Below are 24,177 nucleotides of genomic sequence, written 5' to 3'. Positions count from 1 at the left end.
ATCAAGAGTTGCGTGCTCGCCCGATGGAGGCAGCCAGGCGCCCCTGCTCGGTACAGCTTTTTATCCAACTAAATTCTGAACATTGCCTATTTCTCTTTTCACAGGCCTCCCCCCACCCCCCCCCCCCCCCCCAATGAGTTACCTATTTTTGTTTGTTTGTTTGGCTTTGTTTTAATTTCAGGGAATCGTAATGGAATCGTGATTTCACGGTCCTAGTCTGATTTTCAAAAAGCGTTGAACGTGTTGAAGAATTCCTAAGGTGTGATCCTTCGGAATGATGCGCCCGTTCGTTCCCTCACCCACGACCCACCGACTGCGTGCTGGGGAGGTGTGGGGGCGGCACCCCGAGACACCCACACGCCAGCACACAATCCTTGACGTTAAGGAGCTTGGCTTTCACTTTCCTCCCGGTATTCAGCTCTCCGTATTGTGAATTTTCCCGTTTGCCCTCTAACGGGGGCTCTTCAGTGGCATTTTGGTGACAAAGGCTTTATAGTCAGGTTTTGTCTGTCGGTCTGCTTTGGAAGAACGACATACTGGACCAAGTTGGGCGAGGAGCAGTGCCTAATCTCTGCCTTCTGATGGATTTGCCCATGGTCAGTGTGGTGTTAGGAGGAAAAAGGAAAAGGTTATCAAAATGAATGGAATGTGAACTAATATTTCGGAACAGAGAGAACAGTGTTTTCTAAATGCATGCATTACACGGAGTTCATCCATGTCAGGCAATGAATAATTCCCTTTCTCTAATTCGCCCTTGCCTTGTGACTGTTGGCGCTTACATAATTTCTAAATGCAAAATAGGATATTGTTTAACAAAAAACTGCACAGTTAGTGGTTACGAATTGTTAGTGGATTTCAAGTTATGTTTTTAAACGCTGGTGTCAATTTCTCCCTTTCTTACAGCTGTAGTTTCATTTATCTCGGATGATTCTTTTTGCTGCCAGAGTCTGCATTTTTACGGGCAGTTGTGTGCTGAAACTGTTAATGGGGCTTCTTTATTCAAGTTCATTGCAATTCTGAGTCTTGATTAACCAGAAGAATTCTCTAGACAATGCAGGAGGCTTCATTACTGGGCTTGCTCATGAGTGTTGTTTATAGAACCTGACTCGAGGAAACGTTTTAAAAGTTAAATTACATCCAGATCCTGACGAGCAGCGCTTAGAAGAGCGTGTCAGTTACTCAGGGAGTTAGCATTCTGTTTATGTGTAGTCATTACAGCTTCTAAAAGTATTTGGCTTTGAACATTCGTAGCTTTTAGATTCTATAGGGAGGTCCCTAGCGTGAAGCAGAATAGGAACTTCTGAGCCATTTATGAATGATGGTAGAATTTTAAGAAGGAGGTGATAGAGTCGCCTGGGTGGCTCAGTCGGTTAAGCGTCCGACTTCGGCTCAGGTCATGATCTGTCAGTTCGTGAGTTCGAGCCCCGCGTCGGGCTCTGTGCTGACAACTCCGAGCCTGGAGCCTGCTTCAGATTCTGTGTGTGTCTCTCTGTCTTTCCCTCTCCCTCCCCGGCGCGCACTCTGTCTCCTCTCTCTCTCTCAAAAATAAACATTCAAAAAAAAAAAAAATTCGAGAAGTATGTGATAAAACTTCACATTTCTAGTTTATGATAAAATATACACGCGCTCTTTTTTTTTTAATGTGTCCTGTGTTACCTAATCGGATGTTTTGGAGAGCAAAATAAAACTATAGTAAAGAATCTGTGCTAACTTTACGCAAGAAGGAAAGGATCTGCTTTGAATGATTTTCAGTGTGGTAATTATCTCAATAAAAGAAAAGGAGTTGAGCAGTTGGGAAATTTTCTTCAGTTGAGGACTCCAAAACGCACAGGCACGGTAGGCTCACTTCTTCTCTAACTGAAGCCAGCCGAGTAGCAGTGTTAAATTTTTTTACCATTTGGGGAAACAGTCTCTTGCAAGATGACTGCTTTAGCCACTGGACGTATAAGGAGTTGTACTTGTCAAATGTTTTCGCTGCCCTCGCTCTAACGCTGAGGTTTGACATCTTTATGGAACATGGTAATTAGTGCTTCTCCCAAATTTGTTTCATATAAAATGTCTGACTGGTTATCTGAAGGAACTGTTCACTGTAACAGCTTAGAAAACAACAAAAAAAATTTTTTTTTGAAAGAGGAAGTGGTTAGTATGAATGCAGGAAATACATTTTGCAACGGCAGCTCGATCCTTTGGTTGGAAATGCTTTTTTATTTACAACGAGGGAAAAAATGTGTACGGTTAAAAAGAGACTTTCGAAAATGGGTATTGTTGCTCTGTTCCTTTATAAATGGATCAGTGTTCAAATCAGAGATTCGAGAGGGAACGCTTTTGTTATTGTTTTGTTTACGTATCTATCTGTAGAGTTTATATTCTGCGTATACGTTGTCTCTCGGGGTGCCCGTATTAAGTGAACATTCTGAATGGTTTCGGTTGTTTTGATTCTTAATATTTGTCCTGGGTAATAATGGATATGTTTTCCTCTTTTGACACTTAACATGGGAAATGGAATTTAATGGAAATGTTCTCCAATTATTAGATGTGGAGTAAATGTATTTATGTCTGGAAACAGGGCATAACTTTGATCTGTGTCGTAAGCGAATATTAGTTAGATGAGTTTTGTGGGTTTTTTTTAAAGGTTGTGACACTCAGTGTTAGTTTTACCATTAAAAATGAATTTGTGGGGGTGCCTGGCTGGCTGAATTGGTTAAGCGTCCGACTTCGGCTCAGGTCATGATCTCGCGGTTTGTGGGTTCGAGCCCCACATCGGGCTCTGTGCTGACGGTGCAGAGCCTGGAGCCTGCTTCGGATTCTGTGTCTCCCTCTCTCTCTGCCCCTCCCCCAATCGTGCTGTCTCTATCTCAAAAATACATAAACATTAAAAAAAATTAAAAAAAAATGTTAATGAACTTGTGATAGGAATGTTGAAACATGCAATTATTTACTACGGTTAAATGTTTTACAGAAGTGCTCTTTAAATTGCATTCTGCTCCAACTTTTATTTTTTTTATTTATTATTTTTTTAAATATGAAATTTATTGCCAAATTGGGTTTCCCAGCTCCAACTTTTAGTTCATTTGCTAGCAATTGCTACTGTCTCTATATTGTGAGTCTTAATTTTCACTTATTTGTTTTTGGCGTAAGTGGTTTTTACGCTAAACAATGGAGTTTGGTTAAATAAACATCCGAAAAACCCCAAGGAAGTCAAAATGTCAAAATCTCAAGAGTATCAGGAAGGGTGGGAGTGGAGGTGATACCAAAAGTGAATTTACATAGAGATGAAATACTTCCGAAAGCCTCTTCAGTGAAATATTTCCAGTATGCATTTTTTCATTTTGACATGAGACTCTGTCTTAGGCTTGTTTTAATGTTCCTGAAAGCATAACCATTGACCAACCTCCACGTTTGCAAAATGATCTGCAAAATAGCAATAGAGCCCAGTAAGATAATAAATAGGTCATCCCCATGCCCCAGACCTGAAGATTAAGATGAGTTGAATAGAAATAATATGAATATTGGGGCGGCTGGGTGGCTCAGTTGGTTGGGCGTCCGACTTCGGCTCAGGTCTTGATCTCACGGTCCGTGAGCTCGAGCCCCGCGTCGGGCTCTGTGCTGATGGCTCAGAGCCTGGAGCCTGCTTTGAATTCTGTGTCTCCCTCTCTCTCTGCCCCTCCCCTGCTCATGCTCTGTCTCTCTCGGTCTCAAAAGTAAAAAATAAAAATATTAAAAAAAATATGAATATATTCATATTTTATGAACATATGAATATGCCTATACAAAAATGGATTAAATACATAAAAATGATACTCACTTAGGCTTCCATATGGCAACTCATCTAAGGAAATATTTTCATTTTCACTGAGAGTGAGGGGATAGCTGGGGCAAGAGCTTGTTCTTAATCTTTGGACCTTGTTTCTACCACTCATTAATGGTATGGCACAAGACGGTTTGCTTCCTGTCTGAGTGTGTTTCCTGTTCTGTGAAATAAGGATAGCATTGCGCACCTCAAGGGCTTGTTGTGAGGTTTCAGCGGTATGTGATCTGCATAAAGGAGAGGCCTGCTTTTGGACCACGGTTAAGTGGTCGACACTGTTGTCATCATCTGTATTTTGTCTGTTTGTGTCCCTCTCTTTTGGTTACTTCTGGCTCCTTCCTCCTCCGGTCTTACTCCTTCGACCTACTGTGAATCACTTGAGTATATTTAGAACATTCTAGGCACCTAGGCATTCTGTAAGAACACTTATTGAACAAACAGCACATCAAGAGGATTACAATAGGGTGCCTTTCGTGAGGGCTTTGGTTAGCCGATAACGATGAAATGGAGAGACGAGGAAAACTCGAGTCAGTTGGAGAAGAAGATAGAGTATCGTAGGTTACATGCCAAACTGCCTGGTGAAGATAATGAGAACAATAGCAGTTTAAAAAAATGGTTTATGAGAGGGGTACCTGGGTGGCTCAGTCGGTTAAGCCTGCGACTTTGGCTCAGGTCACGATCTTACAGTTTGTGAGTTCGAGCCCCGTGTCAGGCTCTGCTGACAGCTCAGAGCCCGGAGCCTGCTTCAGATTCTGTGTCTCCCTCCTTCTCTCTGCCTCTCCCTTACTCACACTCTGTCTCTCTCTGTCTTTCACAAATAAAAGCATTTAAAACATGGTTTATGAGAGACCTCGTGTGGAAAATCACCGGGTCCTGTGAGCAGCAAATACGAGGAGTTCAGAGACTAGGATTCTGCATCTGTGAAAGCTCTGTGCAGATGACAGGTTGTTGAGATAGGCCTGAGGCTGGAATTGGGGCCTGAACATGAAGGATGTGTAGAAATTGAAAAGATGAAGCAGGCAGAGGTCAACAGAGTGGAAAGTGCTGCATCCAGGGCTCTGAGGGAACATGCTGCTCAGGTTGGCCTGCCTGGTGGGGCAGGGGACTGAGTAGGGTCTCCTGGAGGGATGGCATGAGAACAGATGATGAAGAATGTTAAAAGCCAAATGGCAGAATGAATGTGACCCCGATGAAATGCTATCGAACCTACTTCTCAAAAAGCTCACGCTGGAAAAGTGCTTTATATTTTCTAAAAGGGTTCTGATCCTCTCTAGAGTTCTTTTGTCCCTTTCTGGATAAACAGGGTAAGGCTGTAAGATGTTGAATTATCATTAGCTGCAAGTGGCCCTGCTGGATAGGGTACAGCCAAGACCGAAGTACGTGTCCATGCCTCAAATTCAGTTCTTGTCTGTGGACCCTATGACTTTACTGTTGGATTATGTTGAATGAGCTCTTTACTGTTAACCACCACTCTCACCTACAGAACTGGCAGGTAATAGTGAGTTGGGGTAAGGTGGCTAATAGCAATTGACATGAGGCCTCAGTATCAGGGAGCCAAGGAGGAGAGGCGGGGATCGTACTGGACCAGGAGGCACAGACACCTGGAAGTTCACCGTCCATCCTCACCGCTGTAGACACATTACCAGGCAGGCCCAGTATTGTTACTTCTTGCATATTATTCCTTTCTGGGTTAAATTTCCTCCTTCCTGGATGATAGGTTGTTCTACTTTTCTTCCTTGAGGGTTTGTGAGCAGTACTTGCTTCTTTATTTGTCTGAAGTCTTTATTTTGCCCTCATTCTACCATGATAGTTTAGCTAGGTATAGAATTCTCAGCTGACAATTATTTTCTCTAAACATTTTGAAAATATCATCCCAGTGTGTTTTATCTTTGATCATTCCTCTTGGGAAATTGGCTGTCTACTTAATTGCATTCCTTTGTAGATATTGACTTTCCTTCCCTAGTTGTTAAGACTGTATCTTTGCCTTTGGAGTTCTGTAGCATCGCTATGATATTTCAGAGTACATACTTTCTATTTCTAATTTTTCTGCTTGGGGTTCAATTGGGGGTTTGTTCCTTTTGTCGATGTAGGAAAAGCTTTCAGGTACTAACTCTTCAAATGTTGCCTGGGTTTCATTCTCTCAAATTGTTGGTTCTGGGTCTCCTCGTTGATGTGTGTGAAACTCCTCATCCTATTCCCCATGCCTTCTAACTTCGTTTCCATTCCTTCCCTTTCTTTATCTCCGTATATTACATTTTGTGTAACTTTCTCAGCTACTTCATGAATTCTCTTCAGTTATTCTATTATTTAACTCATCTGTTAAGTTTTCAAATTTCAGTGACCGTATTTTTTATTTCCAGAAGTTCTATTTGGTTCTTTTTCATATATGCTTCATTTTTATAATGTCTTACTATTTTCTTCTGAGTTCTATTGCTTTTTTTATTTCTTTACTTTAAATATTCCTGTTTTATATTTTCTTCCAAATTGTTCTTTTACCTCAAGTTCTTATGCTGATAATTTTTCTCTCTATTGTATCATCTCTCATGGTGGTTTATTTCCTTGTGCATTTGTGATTATTATGGTCTTTTTTATATGAACATGTCTTCAATGGGGATGGTTTTTTCTCTGAGAATCCCATAAAGGCAGGATTAGGTGAAACCCAGCAAGGTTTTATATCGGTTTCTTCCAGACAACCTGGGACCAATTTTTATGTTAATTACTTGGGTCGGGAGTTCTTGTACCATCTGTATAATATATACAAGTTTAAGATTTTGTTTCTCAGAGGACACACTTCCTCCACTCCACCCCATAGCCAAAGACCTTAACAAACTTCCTAGCTGTCTTCTCTGTCACTAGAGAAGTTTTGTTAGGTGTCACCCAACTTAAAGAAAAGCAGAAAGAATGAACACCAAGATTAAAATAAAAAACAAACCTGTGGTCTTACTTCTTGAACGAATTGAGCGTATATGCTGAATACCACATGACAACTTTTTAGTATTAAACCTTACTGGTTAGACGTCTGTGGTCACTCGGGTACTAAGGACGAACAGCTGCTAACCTACCACCAAATACATCAGATTTCTTCAGAACAGGATGCATGTATTTAATTCTTTCCCTGGGGTATGTAACGTGACTAATTTTTGTCCTCTTCTGAGGAACCGATCTTTTCTAGAACTGCATTAAAAGGGCTTTTAGTATTTTTGTTCTTCACAGGAACCCCACAGCCATAAAGAAAGGTCATTTGGGCATTAACTTTCTAGAATCCGGGCTGTCATCTTCAGCTGTACTCATGTGAGACCTTGTGAGTGTCATATTCTGGGGTGAGATTATTTATTAAGGGGAGAGAGAGAAGAGAAAGAGGTAGTCAGTTTCCACCCTGCCACAGCTGAAAACGCAAGTTTCTTGCCAACAATGCCTTAGAAACAAGGGAAGAGAAGGGGGTCGAGTCTTGGAGACCATGATTTATATTTTAACAAGATCTCTGGGCTCATGCCGAATGTTTCACTAGCCTACCTTGGGCCTGTGCCAACATCAAGATGAACGCTATCAGCATTGGCTTCCCTTTCAGCAGAAACGGTCACTCACCTTTGGTAAATAGATATTTCCAATTCTACTTTTCAAATAAGGCAACCAGGGTATAGGGGAACAGAAGGCCTTTTCTTAAAACTGTTTAGCAACTGAATGGCCCATGTGGGATTGAGATGCTGGTCTCATTTGCTATCTTTTCTGTGTTCTCTCCTTCTATTTCAGTGACTATGGACCAAAGTAACTTACAATACACTGGGGCTAGAAGTTGTAAGACTGTTAAAAAAGAATCAGGAAATTGCTGAAATATTTCAAGCATATTTCTTTGGTTAACTTATTTTGAAGTTTTTCTCTGTTTTGTATTTTAGCTGCCTTTATAATTTATCAAAGACAGACTCATTGTTTTGGCAAGTCCCCGGCCTGGAAGTCTCCAACAAAAACTCCCAGCACTCTGTCTGAATAGGAATTTTTAAATGCATTCTTAGTCTTGAACTTGAAAATGTATTCTAGATGCAACAGTTTGCTGGGAAATTTAACCAATGCCATTTATCATACACTGCTCCAGACAGAGAAAATTTTCATCTCTTCCTTTGTTGGTATCCTTCCTACTACATTATCTTTTTAGAGCTTTGCTTTGCTTTGCTTTGCTTTCCTTTCCTTACCTTTCCTTTCCTCTTTCTTTTCCTTTCTTTCTTTCTTTCTTTCTTTCTTTCTTTCTTTCTCTTCTTTCTTTCTTTCTTTCTTTCTTTCTTTCTTTCTTTCTTTCTTTCTTCTTTCCTTCTCTCAAAGGCAAGCCATACCTCTTCCATCTTTAAGTTTCTGGAATTCACCATTAGAATTTGTTTCTTTAATCTTTTCGGCAAAATAAAATATTTCTTAATCACTCTTTTCAGAAGTGATCACTATTAATTATTAATGTTTTATTTTTACAATCACCAAAGTATGCTGTAAATGCTGTTTGGAAACCTTAACATTTTTTTTTTTTAGATCACATACAGCTTTCACTTTTCCAAATCATTAAGTGCTCTTACTTTTTTTTTTTAAGCAGGCTACACTTTAGTCCATCAAGGATATGACATATGTTTAACCAATCACGTTACTGAGCATTTGTTTCAAATTATCGTCTAGTATAAATAATACTGTGATGAATATCACTTGTGGACATTTAAAGTGATTTCATTGGCAGGGCAGTGGACTCTTGGCTGTCTCAGCCAGTGTAGCCTGCGACCCTTGACCTTAGTCAAGGTCATGAGTTTGAGCCCCACATTGGGTATGGAGATAACTTAATGAATGAATGAATGAATAAAAGAATTTCATTAGGATGACTTCCCAGAAGTAGAATTGCTAAGTCAAGGACTAGGGAACATGAGTTCGCCTCCTAATCACAGACAAATCCTAGAGACATCCAGTGTAACGGTGAAAGTTTTCAGGGATTCTCGACTGGTTGCTGTTTTTATGCATCTCGAAAATACCCAGAAAATAGGTCAGAGTATTCAGTGGCCTCTTCCTCCCTCGTTTGCTGCCACGGTGTGTGTACTTCTCATGAACCCAGCCGGGGGTCCAAAGGAAGCGTGTCTCGTGCTTGGGGCTCTTTGCCACTCTGAGAATATGGTGAACAGCTTTGCCAGCTGTCGACTGGGGGCCGTTGTAATGTGCTGGTGTCATTTAGAAGCGCTGCAGCTGTGCTTCTGGAACTTTCCAGTGACTTGCCCCAGGCTGTCTTACCTCCTCTCAGTAGTTAGCACAGTTCACAAATGAAGGATTCTAGGTTGTCATGTTCCCAGCGATTGTCGGAGGGTTTGAACGTGCAGGGAGGGACCTTTACTTCTAAACCACGGAGTTCCGTAAATCGGAATCATTTGCGGCAAGCAAATTTTTGTAATCAGGTGAAAAAGGATGGACAGAGGCCAGAGAACCCAGGTCTTTAAATGTGTAGGTTGTCACTTGATCCACAGTATATTTTTTTTAGGATTTTTTTTTTTTTTTTTTTGAGTAATCTCTATGCCTACGGTGGGACTCGAACTCACCACTCTGAGATCAAGAGTCGCACGCGCCACCAACTGAGCCAGCCTGGCGCCCCAGTTTTATCTGTGATATTAAGTCAGCGGCTGAGGTAGTTTGAAGATGGGTGAATTTGCAGCCAGGAGCCCCACTGGATCCATGCTGTGGCTTCAGCCCAGGCCATCCAGCCATCTGGCTCGATCCTGGTGGTAGTGGTCCGGCCCGTCTTGCCCCCAACAGCGGAGCTACCTCGGGTCGCCAGCTACTGGATAATAATGGTGGGTAGCCTGGCAGTGATACCAAATGGTGATTCCGAATAACATCTCGATTTAGTCCTCTTTTCCGTCCAGCCTAAAATACGTTTGGCTTCTTTTTATGTTAATGAAATGAAACATTGGAGGGGCGCCTGGGTGGCTCAGTCGGCTGAGCGTCCGACTCCGGCTCGGGTCATGAACTCACGGCCCGTGGGTTCGAGCCCCGCGTTGGGCTCTGTGCTGATGGCTCGGAGCCCGGAGCCTGCTTCCGATTCTGTGTCTCCCTCTCTCTCTGCCCCTCCCCTGCTCATGCTCTGTCTCTCTCTGTCTCAAAAATAAATTTAAAAAACACTAAAAAAGAAAGAAAGAAAACACTGGGGCACCTGGGTGGCTCAGTCGGTTATGCGTCTGACTTTTTTTTTTTTTTTAAGTTTTATTTATTTCGAGAGAGACAGAGAGTGAGCAGGGATGGGCAGAGAGACAGAGGGAGAGAGAGATCCCAAGCGGGCTCCGCACTGCCAGCGTGGAGCCCGACGTGGGGCTCAAACTCACGAACAGCGAGATCATGACCTGAGCCAAAACCAAGAGTCGGTGGCCCGACCGACTGAGCCATCCAGGCGCCCCCAGCGTCCCAAGTCTTGATTTCGGCTCAGGTCACGATCTCGTGTGAAATCGAGCCCCGCTGGGGATCCTCTCTCTCCGTCGTCTCTCCCTGCCCCTCCCCGACTCATGCTCCTTCTCTCTCTCAACATAAATAAAAAACATTAAAAAGAAAAAAATCCCTAAGAATAAATAAATGAATAAAATAATGCAATAAACATCACAAGCGCAGGTGCTCTGGAGAACACTTACTGTCGTTTGAGCTCCCAGTGGTAAATGCCAAATATTCCTCTTTGCCGTTCCCAGATTTGGGGTTAGGAGAGGATGGGCCTTTCAAATTTGTTCTATTACATGCTTTTAACAAAGGAGAAGACGGCTTCCCCAAACCTCTGAGCACCGCTGCAGTAAATGGTTTCTCACTTAAGGAGCAGCACTGCCTGTCGATCTGGGAGGTCTGAGGTCATTTAACTGTTGCTCAAAAAAGGAATCAGTCTCTCTGCTTATTAACAATAGATATCTAAATGGAACGAGTGCGGGTTTGCCCATTTTTGTGAAAAGGTCAGAAGCCACGAGCAGCTGGTAAGAGACGAGAGGGTATCGTTTGTTAAGCAGATCAGCCACGTTCCCCACGTGAAAGCGAACGAGTTTCTTAATACACCCTGTATTCTCTGCTCGTGACAACGGGGACTCAGCCAGCAGTGTTGTTCTGTCCCTTGATATCTGAAATATCAAGGGAGAGAATAACACTGCATTGAACAGCAAATGGCTGCACATTTTGGCCAGCGCGAATCGTCTAAATTTAACTAACTAAATGGATGACGGTATTTTTATCTCTAAACCCATTAGGATTTCGAAGCATCGGACGGCAGTTCAGTTTCTAAAATATTGTCTTCTTTATTTAGAAACTCCACCTCTGACCTTTTAGGCAATCCAGCCGTGTTTCCATAGGACAGTAGAAGGGGCTGTGTCGAGAAACCACCGAGCTGTGAAGTCATGCTTAAGCATACACACGCAGGCCTGTGCGGAGTCATTTGGGGAGATTCCCGAGGGTTGGTCAAGGAAATTCTCAAGTTTCAATTCAGCCTTTCTGATTGACAGTGAAAGTGGTCCAGACCCTTATTCAAAGATGTCTGCGATTTACAGCCTCAGGCACTTGTGGTCATGCTGGACTTTTTTAGAATATTTTCTCTAAATTCTGTGACCGACTCATAAAAAAAAAATCCTCTGAACTTCTGCCCTACGGTCATGTCGCTATAAGATGCACTGTCTTGTATTCTTAGAACGAGAACTTTAATTGAATTGCAAGATACAGCGTATGGTCTGGTTTGGGAAGGAAGTATCTCTTTAAGATAATAGTCGCTATTTTTAGACTGACTTACACAGAGATAGAAATAAGGACGCTTCTGATCTTCATTTAGCCTCAGACTGGGAGATACCCTCTTAAAATTTCTAGCTACGTAACCGGTTACTCCAAATAAGTTTTTGAAAGCACGTTTAAACATATTTTTTTTTAATGTATTTATAATCGTGAGTAACTGACCCGACTCTAGTTTTAGAGAGAGATGCTTTTTTAAAAAAAATTTTTTTTAATGTTTATTTATTTTTGAGACAGAGCATGAGTGGGGGAGGGGCAGGGAGAGAGGGAGACACAGAATCCGAAACAGGCTCCGGGATCTGAGCTGTCAGCACAGAGCCCGACGCGGGGCTCGAACCCGCGAACCGTGAGATCATGACCTGAGCCTGAGTCGGACGCTTAACCGACTGAGCCACCCAGGCGCCCCTAGAGAGAGACTCTTAAGTTCCATTGCAAAATAAACCCAACAAAATAAACCTATCAAAAATGGATTTTCCATAGTACAACTTGGTCGGAACGATGGCACGTGCCCGGGCCCAGGATTCCAAAGTGGGAATTAATTCCAAGCAGCTGGTTGCTGGGATTGAGAAGAATGGGTTTATCGTCCGGAAGCTTGATTCTGTGTGTGTGTGTGTGTGTGTGTGTGTGTGTGTGCACATGTGTGTACGTACATACTTACACGTGCCTAAGGATGACGTTCTGCTCTCTGTTTCAGAACTTAAGCTATTTTAAAAATTCACCAGGGGCGCCTGGGTGGCTCAGTCGGTTGAGCATACGACTCTTGGTTTCAGCTCAGGTCATGATCTCCTGGTTCATGGGTTCAAGTGCGGCAACGGGCCCCGTGCTGACAGTGCGGGGCCTGCTTGGGATTCTCTCTCCCCCTTTCACTCTCTGCCCCTCCCCTGCTCGCTCTCTATCCCTCCCTCTCTCAAAATAAATAAACATTGAAAATAAATAAATAAAAATTCACCAAGGTAGAATAATTTCTCCAAAATAAAGGGGACTCCATCTTGTTTACAAAGGAGGGGAGGAAACACCACCCCGTGCCCCTGCCTTGAATTTTTTTTTTAAATTTTTTTTAAATTTTTTTTAACGTTTTTTTTTTTTTATTTGTTTTTGAGACAGAGAGAGACACAGCATGAATGGGGGAGGGGCAGAGAGAGAGGGAAACACAGAATCGGAAGCAGGCTCCAGGCTCTGGGCCATCAGCCCAGAGCCCAACGTGGGGCTCGACTCGAACTCACGGACCGTGAGATCGTGACCCGAGCTGAAGTCGGACGCTTAACCGACTGAGCCACCCAGGCGCCCCTGAATTTTTGAGAAAAGTATGTAAATGAAATAGAGAATTTTTTAGAAGTTTGAGGTCTACCTGGGAATTTCCTCGGTTCTTTTTTTTTTTTTTTTTTTTTTCGCATTCACAACAAGATGATAAATGATAAAAACCCTTAAGTAACTGAAAGAGTTAAAAGGATTTTTGTGTCAGAAGCGTTAGGGGGACAGATGGTACGCACGTAGGTGGGAAAGCTATTATCTACACAGAGGAGGGCTAGTGTCTATTGGAAGGGATTTTTGAGGGTGGCCAGGATCTTCACATTTGGGGGACCAGCTTAAAATATTTACTAGTGGACGCAGAAGCAGACGCCAGAGCGTATGGTCAGGAAGGGAGTTAACAGGGTGCCGACAAAGAGGAAGAACGTGGCAGTCGAAGTAACCAAGGGAACACGAGACGTGGAGGAAACGGCGTTGAGATCCCGCAAAGCCCTGAGAAACTGCAAAGCCCCAGCTAAGAGGGAAATCGGTTTGGAAAGACTCATCCTGTTAACCTTCGTTTGAGAAGAAAATAGAGGAAGCAAGCTCTGAATGAGCACCTTGGGCTTTCACCAACGCGCAGATGAGTGAAATGTGTCAAGGAAGTGAAAACTCAGGTGGAGCCTTGGAGTCACAGAGGCAGGAAGCCATAAAGGACAGCGCGAGGCCACGAGTCTGATAGTGGGCGGTGCCAGCCGTCAGACCGAAAGTGGGGCGTCGCTTTTGCAGTTGAACGTGTCCGTGTTCTCTTTCGTCCTTTTTGAAAACTGTGGGGTTTAGTAACACAAAGCAAAATGGAAAGCAAACGGGAAAGTTCCCTGGGTTTTGCTGGAACAGGGCCCTCTTCCTGGTGTGTTTTTGGCCCCGAGTAGCAGTGGTCGTGTCACCTGCAGGCCAAGCCACCTCTTTGTCTGCAGGGGGGGTGGGGGGGGTGGGGGGGGGAGTGTTTGCCCCGCGCGAACCTCAGGCCGCGTTAGAGATTCATGAGGTCATATTGCTCAAGACATCTCGAAAGTGCTAGATGAATCCAAGGTGGGATCAGCAGCATAACAATCGGCGGTGCTTGTGGATGATTTCCCAGTTTACAGACGTTCTTGTTTGAGCTTTAAAATAATAATAATCATTATTATTATTATATTATATATAATATTTAAAATAATAACTATTATTCTATCGATTCTGCAATTCATCAACGATTGCCCCTTTCTTGCAAGTGTGTGATTGACCAAAACGTGAATTAGAAAAGAGAAACAAAGGGGCGCCTGGGTGGCTCAGTCAGTCGGGCATCGGACTTCGGCTCAGGTCGTGATCTCACAGCTCGTGAGTTCGAGCCCCGCGTTGGGCTCGGTGCTGACAGCTCAGAGCCTGGAGCCTGTTTCAGATTCTGTGTCTCCCTCTCTCTCTGCCCCTTCCCTGCTCATGCTCTGTCTCTCTCTCTCTCAAAAATGAAAAATAAACATTTGGGGCGCCTGGGTGGCTCGGTCAGTTAAGCGGCCGACTTTGGCTCAGGTCACGATCTCACGGTCCGTGAGGTTGAGCCCCGCCTCGGGCTCTGTGCTGACAGCTCAGAGCCTGGAGCCTGTTTCAGATTCTGTGTCTCCCTCTCTCTCTGACCCCCCCCCGTTCATGCTCTGTCTCTTTCTGTCTCAAAAATAAATAAACGTTAAAAAAAATTTTTTTAATTAAAAAAAATAAACATTAAAAATTTTTTTTAAAAAAGAGAAAAACGTATGAATTTTCTTATTGATTATTTAGGAGAAAATCAACGCAGTAGAATACAAAATAGCACATACATGTACATATACAGACAAAAACACAAAGAGGGTGCCACATTTACTGCTTCTTTAAACTGTATACTTTAAAAAAGTTTTTTTTTTAATGTGTATTTTTGAGAGAGAGACAGAGCACCAGCGGGGGAGGGGCAGAGAGAGAGGGAGACACAGAATCAATCAGAAGCAGGCTCCAGGCTCCCAGCTGTCGGCACAGAGCCGGATGCAGGGCTCGAACTCACAAACTGTGAGATCATGATCTGAGCCAAAGCCTGACACTCAACCGACTGAGCCACCCAGGTGCCCCTAAACTGTATACTTTATATACTAAAAGTAAACACCTGGGCACCTCCATGTCTCAGTCAGTGAAGCATGCGACTCTTGATCTCTGGGTTGTGAGTTCAAGCCCCATGTTGGGCGTAGACATTACTTAAAAATTTTTTTTTAAATAAAAATGATCACAAACATTGTGGTGAGTTTTAGAAAAGGTCCATATACATATAGATCAGTGGTTCATATGCCTTTTTAATTCATGACCTCCATTGAGAATTGAATTAAAAAAATTACGGATTCCCCCATCCCCTCCTCAAAAAACTATATATAGATATATAGATATGTAGAGAAGCAAGTTCCCACAAGGCCCGTCTAGGTGACATAAATACGTCAACTGGGCCAAGTGCAGACAATACAGAATAGCGGTGTTTGTGTTGAACTAGAAAGTAATGCCAAGTTAAGACAATAGAGAATGGTAGGGCTTGTGAGAAACTTGGGTTCACATCCTTACCTAAGCCAAATTCAAATTCTAAACCATTTCTAGAAAATAACACCTGCTCCATATAACACATTTGAGGGTCAGTCTGACTGCAGATCCCTCCGGTTTGCGGTCCTAGGCCCTTTACTGTATTCATTAAACATGGGGGTGTTCTCATTTTTTGGCCCCAAGGCACGTCAGCAAGCTCAAGTACGTCACCAAATGGCCGAGGACAGCAGAGCCGATTACTCGTCAATTCTCCAGAAATTCAACCACGAGCAGCACGAATATTACCATACTCACATCCCCAACATATTTCAGGTAAGTGATTCAGACCTCCCGAGGTGGCCTTGCTTTGAGAGCCACGTTGCCTTGGAATCACGATGGCTGGGCTTATATGCTGAGTATTTATATAGAGTGCTAAATTTCCGTGCACTAAAGCCATTTTTTGAAGCGTCCAGATCAAGCCTTGACTGGCACCAAGGTGAACTAGAACATTAACCTCAAGGTTAATCAGTTGGCCTTTCCAGACGTCCTCGGTTGGTACCTGCAGCCTTTCTTGGCCAGTTTGAGAATTTACAATTCTTAGATTAGTGCCCCTTTTCGCCGAAAGGACAATTCTGGTTCTGAAATGCCAACTTAACCTTAGGAGTCCTAGCGGAATTCCTAAGCTTGTGGGATTTGAACAAAGGACAGAACTTTTCTCTGGATTGTTTTTCTTTGGGCTACTTTAGGTTGTCAGAAATGGCGTGAAGAAAGATGTATACGTGTTCTCCCGCTTTGGGAATCTTTTACGACTTGTGTCCAGTTGGAGGGAAAATAACAAATATTCGCGTCTTAGTGTCTACGCACACAGCAGACGAGAAGCTCCAGCTTGTAGAAGGAAGATACACCAGTGACATCTCGGCCTGTGTTGGGTTGAGGCGGTTCACTAACGCCAGGCTTTTGGTAAAGAGTGAAGTAGGGGGTCAGAGGCAGAAGAGATTGCCTGAAATGTATCGCCGACAAAAGCACTTGAGTTTGGGGTTCGCAATGAAGCTGGAATGGAATCCTATAAAGTATAGTAAAACCTTGGTGTGCGAGCACAGTTCATTCCAGAAGCATGCTTGCAGTCCAAAGCACTCGTATATCAAAGTGAATGTTAGGAACCTTTGGCTCAGTTGTGATCCTGTGACACTCGGCATCGCGTACTACTCGTCGGCAAGGCGTCGCTCGTTTATCAAGTTAAAGTTTATTAGAGATGTTTGCTTGTCGTGTGGAACACGAGCAGCACCGAGTTACTCGCAATCCAAGGTTTTACTGGATACATTTGGGCAGCCTAACGATTCGTAAAATAACGTGTACAGCTGGTGAATGTGGAGGCAATAATTACAATGATTGTCTAGCTCGAACCCGATCGATGGACCTGTTTCCCTCCTAGACTGTTTGCTCGAGGTAACAGCGCCACTGAAGGCAACTTCCATAAGTGAGAGTGGATTACGTTAATTTCATACAAAATCTAATGTTGCAGAAAATCCAGGAGATGGAGGAAAGGAGGATACTGAGGATTGGGGAGTCCATGAAGACCTACGCGGAAGTTGATCGGCAGGTGATTCCGATCATTGGGAAATGCTTGGATGAAATAGTAAAGGCGGCCGAATCGATTGATCAGAAGAATGTAAGTATTGTAGCTTGGGCTTAACTTACAACCAAGTTGTATCTCTGGTTCCACCATTTCTTCGCCACCGTCTCCAGCGACCTCACTGGATCATCTCGCGGTGGGGAGTTGCTTCCCGTGATCACCAGTACTTTGAGCAGTCGTTACACCGCTTTCGAGTGTCCTCTTCATCCCTCAGGGTTTTGGATTCAGCTCTCAAACTTCTCTTGTGGGAGACACAGATAAGTCTGAGACATCGCAGAAGCAAATGGCTTTCTTGTCAGTTGGCTGAATAACCCCCCACATTGGGATCTGGTTCTTTAAGGCACTACTGACGTTTCGGGCCAGGTAGTTCTTTATCGTAGGGGCCCGTCGTGAGCACTAAAGGGTGTTTAGAAGCATCCCTGGTTTCTATCCACCAAATGCCAGAAGCACCCCTTCCCAAGTCGTAATGGTCAAAAGTGTCTCTAGACGTTGCGAAATGTCCCCTACAGGGCAACACCATCTCCGTCTAAGAACACTGCTTAGGGCCAGTGTCATTCGTTTGGATTCCTTTCCTAGAAACCTGTTTTCCCTCGATAAAAGTATCAACTAGAACACCAGCATAGGCTTTTGCAAACATTCGTTAATTTGCAAAACCAAATATTGAACAAAAAGCGATGTCGTAAGTCTTCCTTGTCATAGGAGTGTCTTAAAATGAGCCCAGGTGAGGGATCAAAGCCGTCTTTTCTGTATGAACATATCTCAGCGTGTAGATTTTTCATTGCTCTAAGAATATGTGTGTTAACATTTAAGGCCATCTGTGTAAAAAAACAAAAAACTCTTGTCAATCCAATGTGCAGAGATACTTCCAAATGTGTTAAATGGTAAGTGTTTTTAGGGGGAATAGTTCCAGTAGCAGGCATATTTTTTTCATTTTAGGATTCCTCAGCCTCTGTTTTATTAACATCTATTTGCCGAGAGCCCTCTTCTTCGGGGATTTCAGCCAACTTTTGGGGGGAAAATTACTGATGCTTCCGAATTAATGGTGTTTCCCTCACAGAACTACGCTGTGCCCACATGGATTCACAAGTGATCAAACCATCCTTTCCTGAAGCTGAAAATTTCTTTATTTGATGGTGGTTTTCTTTATCTCCTTTAAGCATCTGAAGGGAAAAACAGTTCAGACACACGCGACTGGGCTTGCGTCCACGCAGTCAAGTTTTTCCATGCAACGAGTGCCTGCTCCATTTCCTTATTGCCATTGCTTCATCAATTTCATACATCTCGGTTTTGGTAAAAGTGTGTTGGTGGCTCATCGATGCCTGGCTCTTAGAGGGAAATCAAGTCTCAGTGAGGCTTTTTCTAATCTCCCTATTTAAAATGTCAACGGTCACCAATAAAATACTATGGGGAGGGACCTTTTAAAGGGAAATAGTAATGGGGCGCCTGGGTGACTCAGTCAGTTACGTGTCTGACTTCCGCTCAGGTCATGATCTCGCGGCTCATGAGTTCGAGCCCCGCATGAGGCTCTGTGCCCGGAGCCTGGAACCTGCTTCCGATTCTGTGTCTCCCTCTCTCTCTGCCCCTCCCCACCCCTCTCTTTCTCTCTCTCTCAAAAATGATAAACATTAAAAAACTTTTTAGAAGTGAGGTCAGTTCTTGACTCTTTTCCTTAGCTTCATTACTTCTGGCATTGATGAAAATCTGAAACCAGCCTGGTTTAAATTTCTTATAGTAAGAAGCTTGGAAATTTCTTTTTCCTTGAAATTTCACAACTTTATCAGATCATGTCTGAAGGACGGGTTTCCCTTTATGGGCTTTATCTGAGAAATTGAGAGCCCGCTGGATTTATAGGCTATTTCTCCCATTAGGGGATCCTTGTTTTCCGTTATATCACTGATAATTCTTTCTTACCTGTGACCTTTATGTTGCTAAATCCAAGGGTCTTTCTTTCTTTCTTTCTTTCTTTCTTTCTTTCTTTCTTTCTTTCTTCTTCTTCTTCCTTCCTTCCTTCCTTCCTTCCTTCCTTCCTTCCTTCCTTCCTTCCTTTCTTCTTCTTCCTTCCTTTCTTTCTTTCTTTCTTTCTTTCTTTCTTTCTTTCTTTCTTTCTTTCTTTCTTTTTGAGAGTGAGAGAGACAGAGCATGAGCAGGGAAGGGCAGAGAGGGAGACACAGAATCCAAAGCAGGCTCCAGGCTCTGAGCCATCAGCACAGAGCCCGATGCAGGGCTTGAACTCAGAAGCCGTGAGACCACGGCCTGAGCCGAAGTCGGACGCCCAGCCCACTGAGCCACGCAGGCGCCCCTCCGAGGGTCTTTTCTAGGTCTTCATTCAAGTTCTTATTCGAGTACTTGAAGTATTAGGAGCACCGGCCCCCACTCGGCCACCCCCTACTTGTTCTTCCTTTACTTGATTCCCAGGAAACCATAACGTGATGGCTTTTCCTCACTGCCTCAGTCTCCTTTCTTATTCGTGTTTTTCTTTCTTCTTACCATGGAAGGGGGGAATACCCCCGGGCTTTGATCTCGGATCTCTGAACTCTGCCCATTGACTCCTTGGAGCGATCCGTAGACTCTTGGAGCGTTAAGTCCCATCTCAAGTATGAATCACACATGTTACGATCCCAGCCTGGACTCTCCCCTCCACTGCAGGTTCATTCATTCAGTTGCCCAGTGGCTTCTCCTCTTGGATGTCCGGTATGTTCCTCAAGCTTAGTGTATCCAAAATGGAGCTCCAGACCTGTCTGGCCACACCCGCGCCTCCCGGGGTCCGCACTGCCTCCGTTACATCATTTCCGTCCTTCCAGGGGTGTGTATCTTGGAATCATCTTTGATGCCCCCCCCGCCCCCGACACCTGCTTCAATTTATCAGTCCATCCTGCTGGCTTTCCCATCAGAACCCTTCTCACCACCTCTCCTGATCCCAGATCTCCATCACCTCGGATTGGGCAGGAGGAGCCCGGATGACTGCAGGAGACCTCTAATTAGTCTTCCACCTTTGTCCCCCACCCCCGTTCATTCTTAACACAGAGACCAGAGGGTTCTTTTTTTTTTAACAATAAGCCAGGTCACATGTCTCCTCTGCTCAGGGCCCTCACAGGGCTTCTGTCTCCCAGAAAAAATCAAAGCCGCTGGGGCCTCGACGCCCTGAACCATCTGGAACGCCCTGCCTCCCCATTTATCCGTCCCACGTCGCCTATTCTCTGTTCTCCCCAGTGCTGTCTTCCTCGTAAGCTCCAAAGTATGCTCCTACCTTGCTGTTCCTCTGCCTGGAATGTTCTTCCCCCAGATACCTGCCTGGCTTACTCCCTCAACCTTTGGTGTTCCTTGAATGAATGTTTCAATTTGCTTTTTTTTTTTTTTTTTTTTTGAGAATTCAAGGGCGAGATATTCCTTAATCCCTATATAACACCTCTCCTTGCACATTCCTTTCCGCCTGCCCTGTTCTCGCAGCGTGTTTCAAGTTTATCTTCTTCGGCAGATTCGGCTCTTAGCACGGTTACTTGTGGTCCTGCTGCTTTGATCTTTGCTGTTTCCGTCGCCCTTTTTCCTTTTATCACACGCTCTCGCTCTCCGCCTGTTCATGTTTGGCCGCTGTTACACCCTCCGAAACCCATGTTCTTTCCCTTAAGCCCACCACCTTGTTCTTTTTATTTCTAAAACCAGCACCGTTCCTGGCACACGTCTGGATCTGCCCACTCACTCGCAAGTGCCAGGCACAGTTCTAAAGACGGAGACGGACAGTAGCAAAATAAACGAGTGTTAAAACAGGATGAGCGCAGAGCCCCTGGGTGGCTCAGTCAGTTGAGCATCTGACTCTTGGTTTCTGCTCACATCATGATCCCAGGGTCGTCGGATCAAGCCCTGCGTCAGGCTCTGTGCTGTGCATGGTGCCTGCTTAAGATTCTCCCTCTCTCTGTCTCTCTCTCTCTCTCTCTCTCTCCCCGCTGTCCCCCTCTCCCCAGCTTGTGTGCTCTCTAAAATAAAATACAATAAAATAAAATACCAGGATGAGCATTTGGGGGGAAATGAGGTAGGAAAGGGTGTTAGAAGTGCCTGTGGGGTATTCTACCAAGGCGTGACGTTTGAGCAAAGATTTGGAAGAGGTGATTATTTATTTAAATGGGGTAGGAGGTCCTAAAGCCCCCAGCTCTCCACCAAACCGGATGTCCCCTCTCCCCCTTAATGCAGTGTCAGAATCACATGATTACTTAAGCGTTCCCACTGGTTTATTTATGTGTGGTCAGTTTCCACTTATTTTCACATGGCTATGTTTTCGCTAGAGCACAGCGGCGTGCTCACTGGCACACCCGGGCTTGTGGACCCGACTCTGCTAGCATACGTCTCCCCGCATGTGACCAGAAGCGTAGTGTCTTACACAAGGGGGATTGTTTCCCCTGTCACGTAAAGGATGTCTGCAGGCAGAGGGTCCAGTCATGGCGTGGACAGATGTCTCTAAGACCTCAGGGACCCGGGCTCCTCTTAGCTCACAGCTTTTGATGATGTGACCTTCAAACTCAACGTGGCTTCCGGAGCTCCAGCCATCACGTCCGACTTCCAGAAAGCAGAATATAGAGAAGGGCCCACACCATCCCTTTAAAGAGTCTTCATAAAATGGTGCCCTGCCCTGTCTACGTCTCAGAGATCTCAGAGGTCAAAATTTAGGTGGTCTGGGGCGCCTGGCTGGCTCAGTCGGTTAGGTGTCCGACCTTGGCTCAGGTCATGATCTCATGGTTCACGGGTTTGAGCCCCACGTTGGGCTCTGTGCTGACAGCTGAGAGCCTGGAGCCTGCTTCAGATTCTGTGTCTTCCTCTCTTTACCCCTCCCCACTCGTTCTCTCTCTCTCTCTCCCTTTCTCTCAAAAATAAATACACGTTTAAAGAAAATTAAAAGAAAAAAAAGGAGATAATCCGCAGTCTATGGCCCATCTACAAAGTAGGTAGTAGCTAAAATATTTGCTAAAATGTGGGCTTGTATTCAGAATTGAGATCTTGGGGTGCCCGGGTGGCTCAGTCAGTTAAGCGTCTGACTTCCACTCAGGTCATGATCTTGTGATTTGTGAGTTCGAGCCCCGCGTCGGGCTCTGTGCGGACAGCTCGGAGCCTGGAGCCTGCTTGGGATTCTGGGTCTCCCTCTCTCTCGGCCCCTCCCCCGCTCGTGCTCTGTCTCTCTCTCCGTCTCTCCCTCTCTCAAAAATAAACATTAAAACAAAATTTTAAAATAATAAAAACAAAAAAAAAGAATTGAGATCTTCCCAGGGGCACCTGGGCGGCTCAGTCAGTTAAGCGTCTGACTCTGGCTCAGGTCATGTTGTCACAGTTCGAGGGTTCAAGCCCTGCACTGGGTGGCGCCTGCTTGGGATTCTCTCTCTCGCGCTCTCTCTCTGCGCCTGTCCCGCATTCTCTTTCTCTCAAGATAAATAAAAAAAAAGAAAAGAACCGAGATCTTTCTAGATTGTCTTCTCTATAGTTAGTTTTTTTAACTTTTTAAATGCTTATCTGTTTTTGAGAGAGAGCGAGACCGTGTGAGTGCGGGCAGGGCCGAGAGAGAGGGAGACAGGAATCCGAAGCAGCCTCCGGGCTCTGAGCTGTCAGCACAGAGCCCGACGTGGGACTCGAACTCACGAACCGTGAGATCGTGACCTGAGTTGAAGTCAGACACTTACCCGACTGAGCCACTCAGGCGCCCCTGTGATATTTTATGTATACATCTATCTTTCTATGGCATTATGGTTGTGATTGCCTCACACGTTTGTGCCTGCGCTCTCTGACCCTGAGAAGGTGAGGCACCCAGAGTTCCTAGCAGCGTGCACACCGTAGAGTTCATTGATTTATTCAGCAGACATTTGTTGCCCACGGTTCTCCCCAGGCACCATCCAGGTTCTGGGGATACAGTAGAGGAAAAACAGAAGGGAGCTTGCCTTTGGGACCGTGAACAAATGCATACATAAGGAAAAACCATGCGATGAATTAAAACCCCCGAACCACAACGAACCAAAGAAACGAGAGCGATTATCTCCTCTTGGCTTTGACTTTGGGGGGTGCTAAATTACCTTAGGAATTTCTGGTGAGAACCAGACTTTTGTATTACTGTATTTTTCACGGGAGTTGCGTAACAGCCGTTCATTTTTTTCTCCCTGCTTTTAGCAAAGTCATTCTTCCTTAATATTTGTTTCTCCATATGTGGACAGGTGGTTCTTAAAAGTGTTCTCCCATCTCCATTAGACACATACCTTTACGAATGGCACTTAGTCTTTCTAGTTATAAAAATATTCCTGGAGGGTCGCCTGGGAGGCTCGGTCGGTCAAGTGCCCGACTCTTGGTTTCAGCTCAGGTCATGATCTCACGGTTTGTGAGTTCGAGCCCCGCGTCGGGCTCTGGGCTAACAGCCTGGAGCCTGCTTCGGATTCTGTGTCTCTCTCTCTCTCTCTCTCTCTTCCTCCCCTGCTCGCTCTCTGTCTCTCTCTCAAAGATAAAGGTTTAAACAAATTTTTAAAAAGAGAAAAAGAAAAAGAAAAAAAATATATGTTTGACTAGAAAAAAATCTGTTATTAACCAATATAGATGCAATTCTGTGAGTCCTTATTTGGACAAAATTCTTTACACGGTCAGCTGTATGATCATAATTCATTGTGTAAAAGGTATTTGCACGTATTTAAATGCATTCCTGTTTGGTGGGTGTCATTTCAGGATTCGCAGCTGGTCATAGAAGCTTACAAGTCCGGCTTTGAGCCTCCCGGGGACATTGAATTTGAGGATTACACTCAGCCGATGAAGCGCACTGTGTCAGATAACAGCCTCTCGAATTCCAGAGGAGAAGGCAAACCGGAGCTCAAATTTGGTGGCAAATCCAAAGGAAAGTTGTGGCCCTTCATCAAAAAAAATAAGGTACTGATGGTTGGACCCGGTGTGAAAGGAGTTTTATAAAGTGTGGCGATTTTTGACTTTCTCTGTTAAGCCTTTAAAAACAAACGAGCAAAGAATTTTAAACAGAACGCAGAATGCAAAGAAAGAAAAGCTAGTGAGCTGTTTTATTTTGAACCATCATTTCTCTTTGGTGGTGGAACCTTTGCCATGGCCATTTGTCTGACTTCCGATGCCTATTACCACTCCGTACCGTGTCGCCCACGCTAACCCTGACCTCTACTGACCTCTCGGCCATTTCCCATCATGCCTTTCACTGCTAAGTCTC

The 24,177-nt window shown here is 44.4% G+C and overlaps 1 protein-coding gene across 15 annotated transcripts in view; it reads left to right on the top strand.

The window, feature by feature from the left end:
- The window catches only part of FNBP1 (formin binding protein 1), a 139,829-nt gene that overhangs the window by 88,871 nt on the left and 26,781 nt on the right, over window positions 1–24,177 (top strand). For all 15 annotated transcript variants that reach the window (XM_053908416.1, XM_053908419.1, XM_053908418.1 and 12 more), the window contains 3 exons: window positions 15,563–15,691; window positions 16,881–17,027; window positions 23,676–23,873. In XM_053908416.1, coding sequence (XP_053764391.1) covers window positions 15,563–15,691; window positions 16,881–17,027; window positions 23,676–23,873 — 474 coding nt within the window. The remainder of the gene's footprint in view (window positions 1–15,562; window positions 15,692–16,880; window positions 17,028–23,675; window positions 23,874–24,177) is intronic.

This window comes from Panthera pardus, unplaced genomic scaffold (assembly GCF_024362965.1).
Source record: "Panthera pardus isolate Hobbes unplaced genomic scaffold, ASM2436296v1 HiC_scaffold_20, whole genome shotgun sequence".
NCBI lineage: Eukaryota > Metazoa > Chordata > Mammalia > Carnivora > Felidae > Panthera > Panthera pardus.
This window is presented reverse-complemented; position numbering and strand designations above follow the sequence as displayed.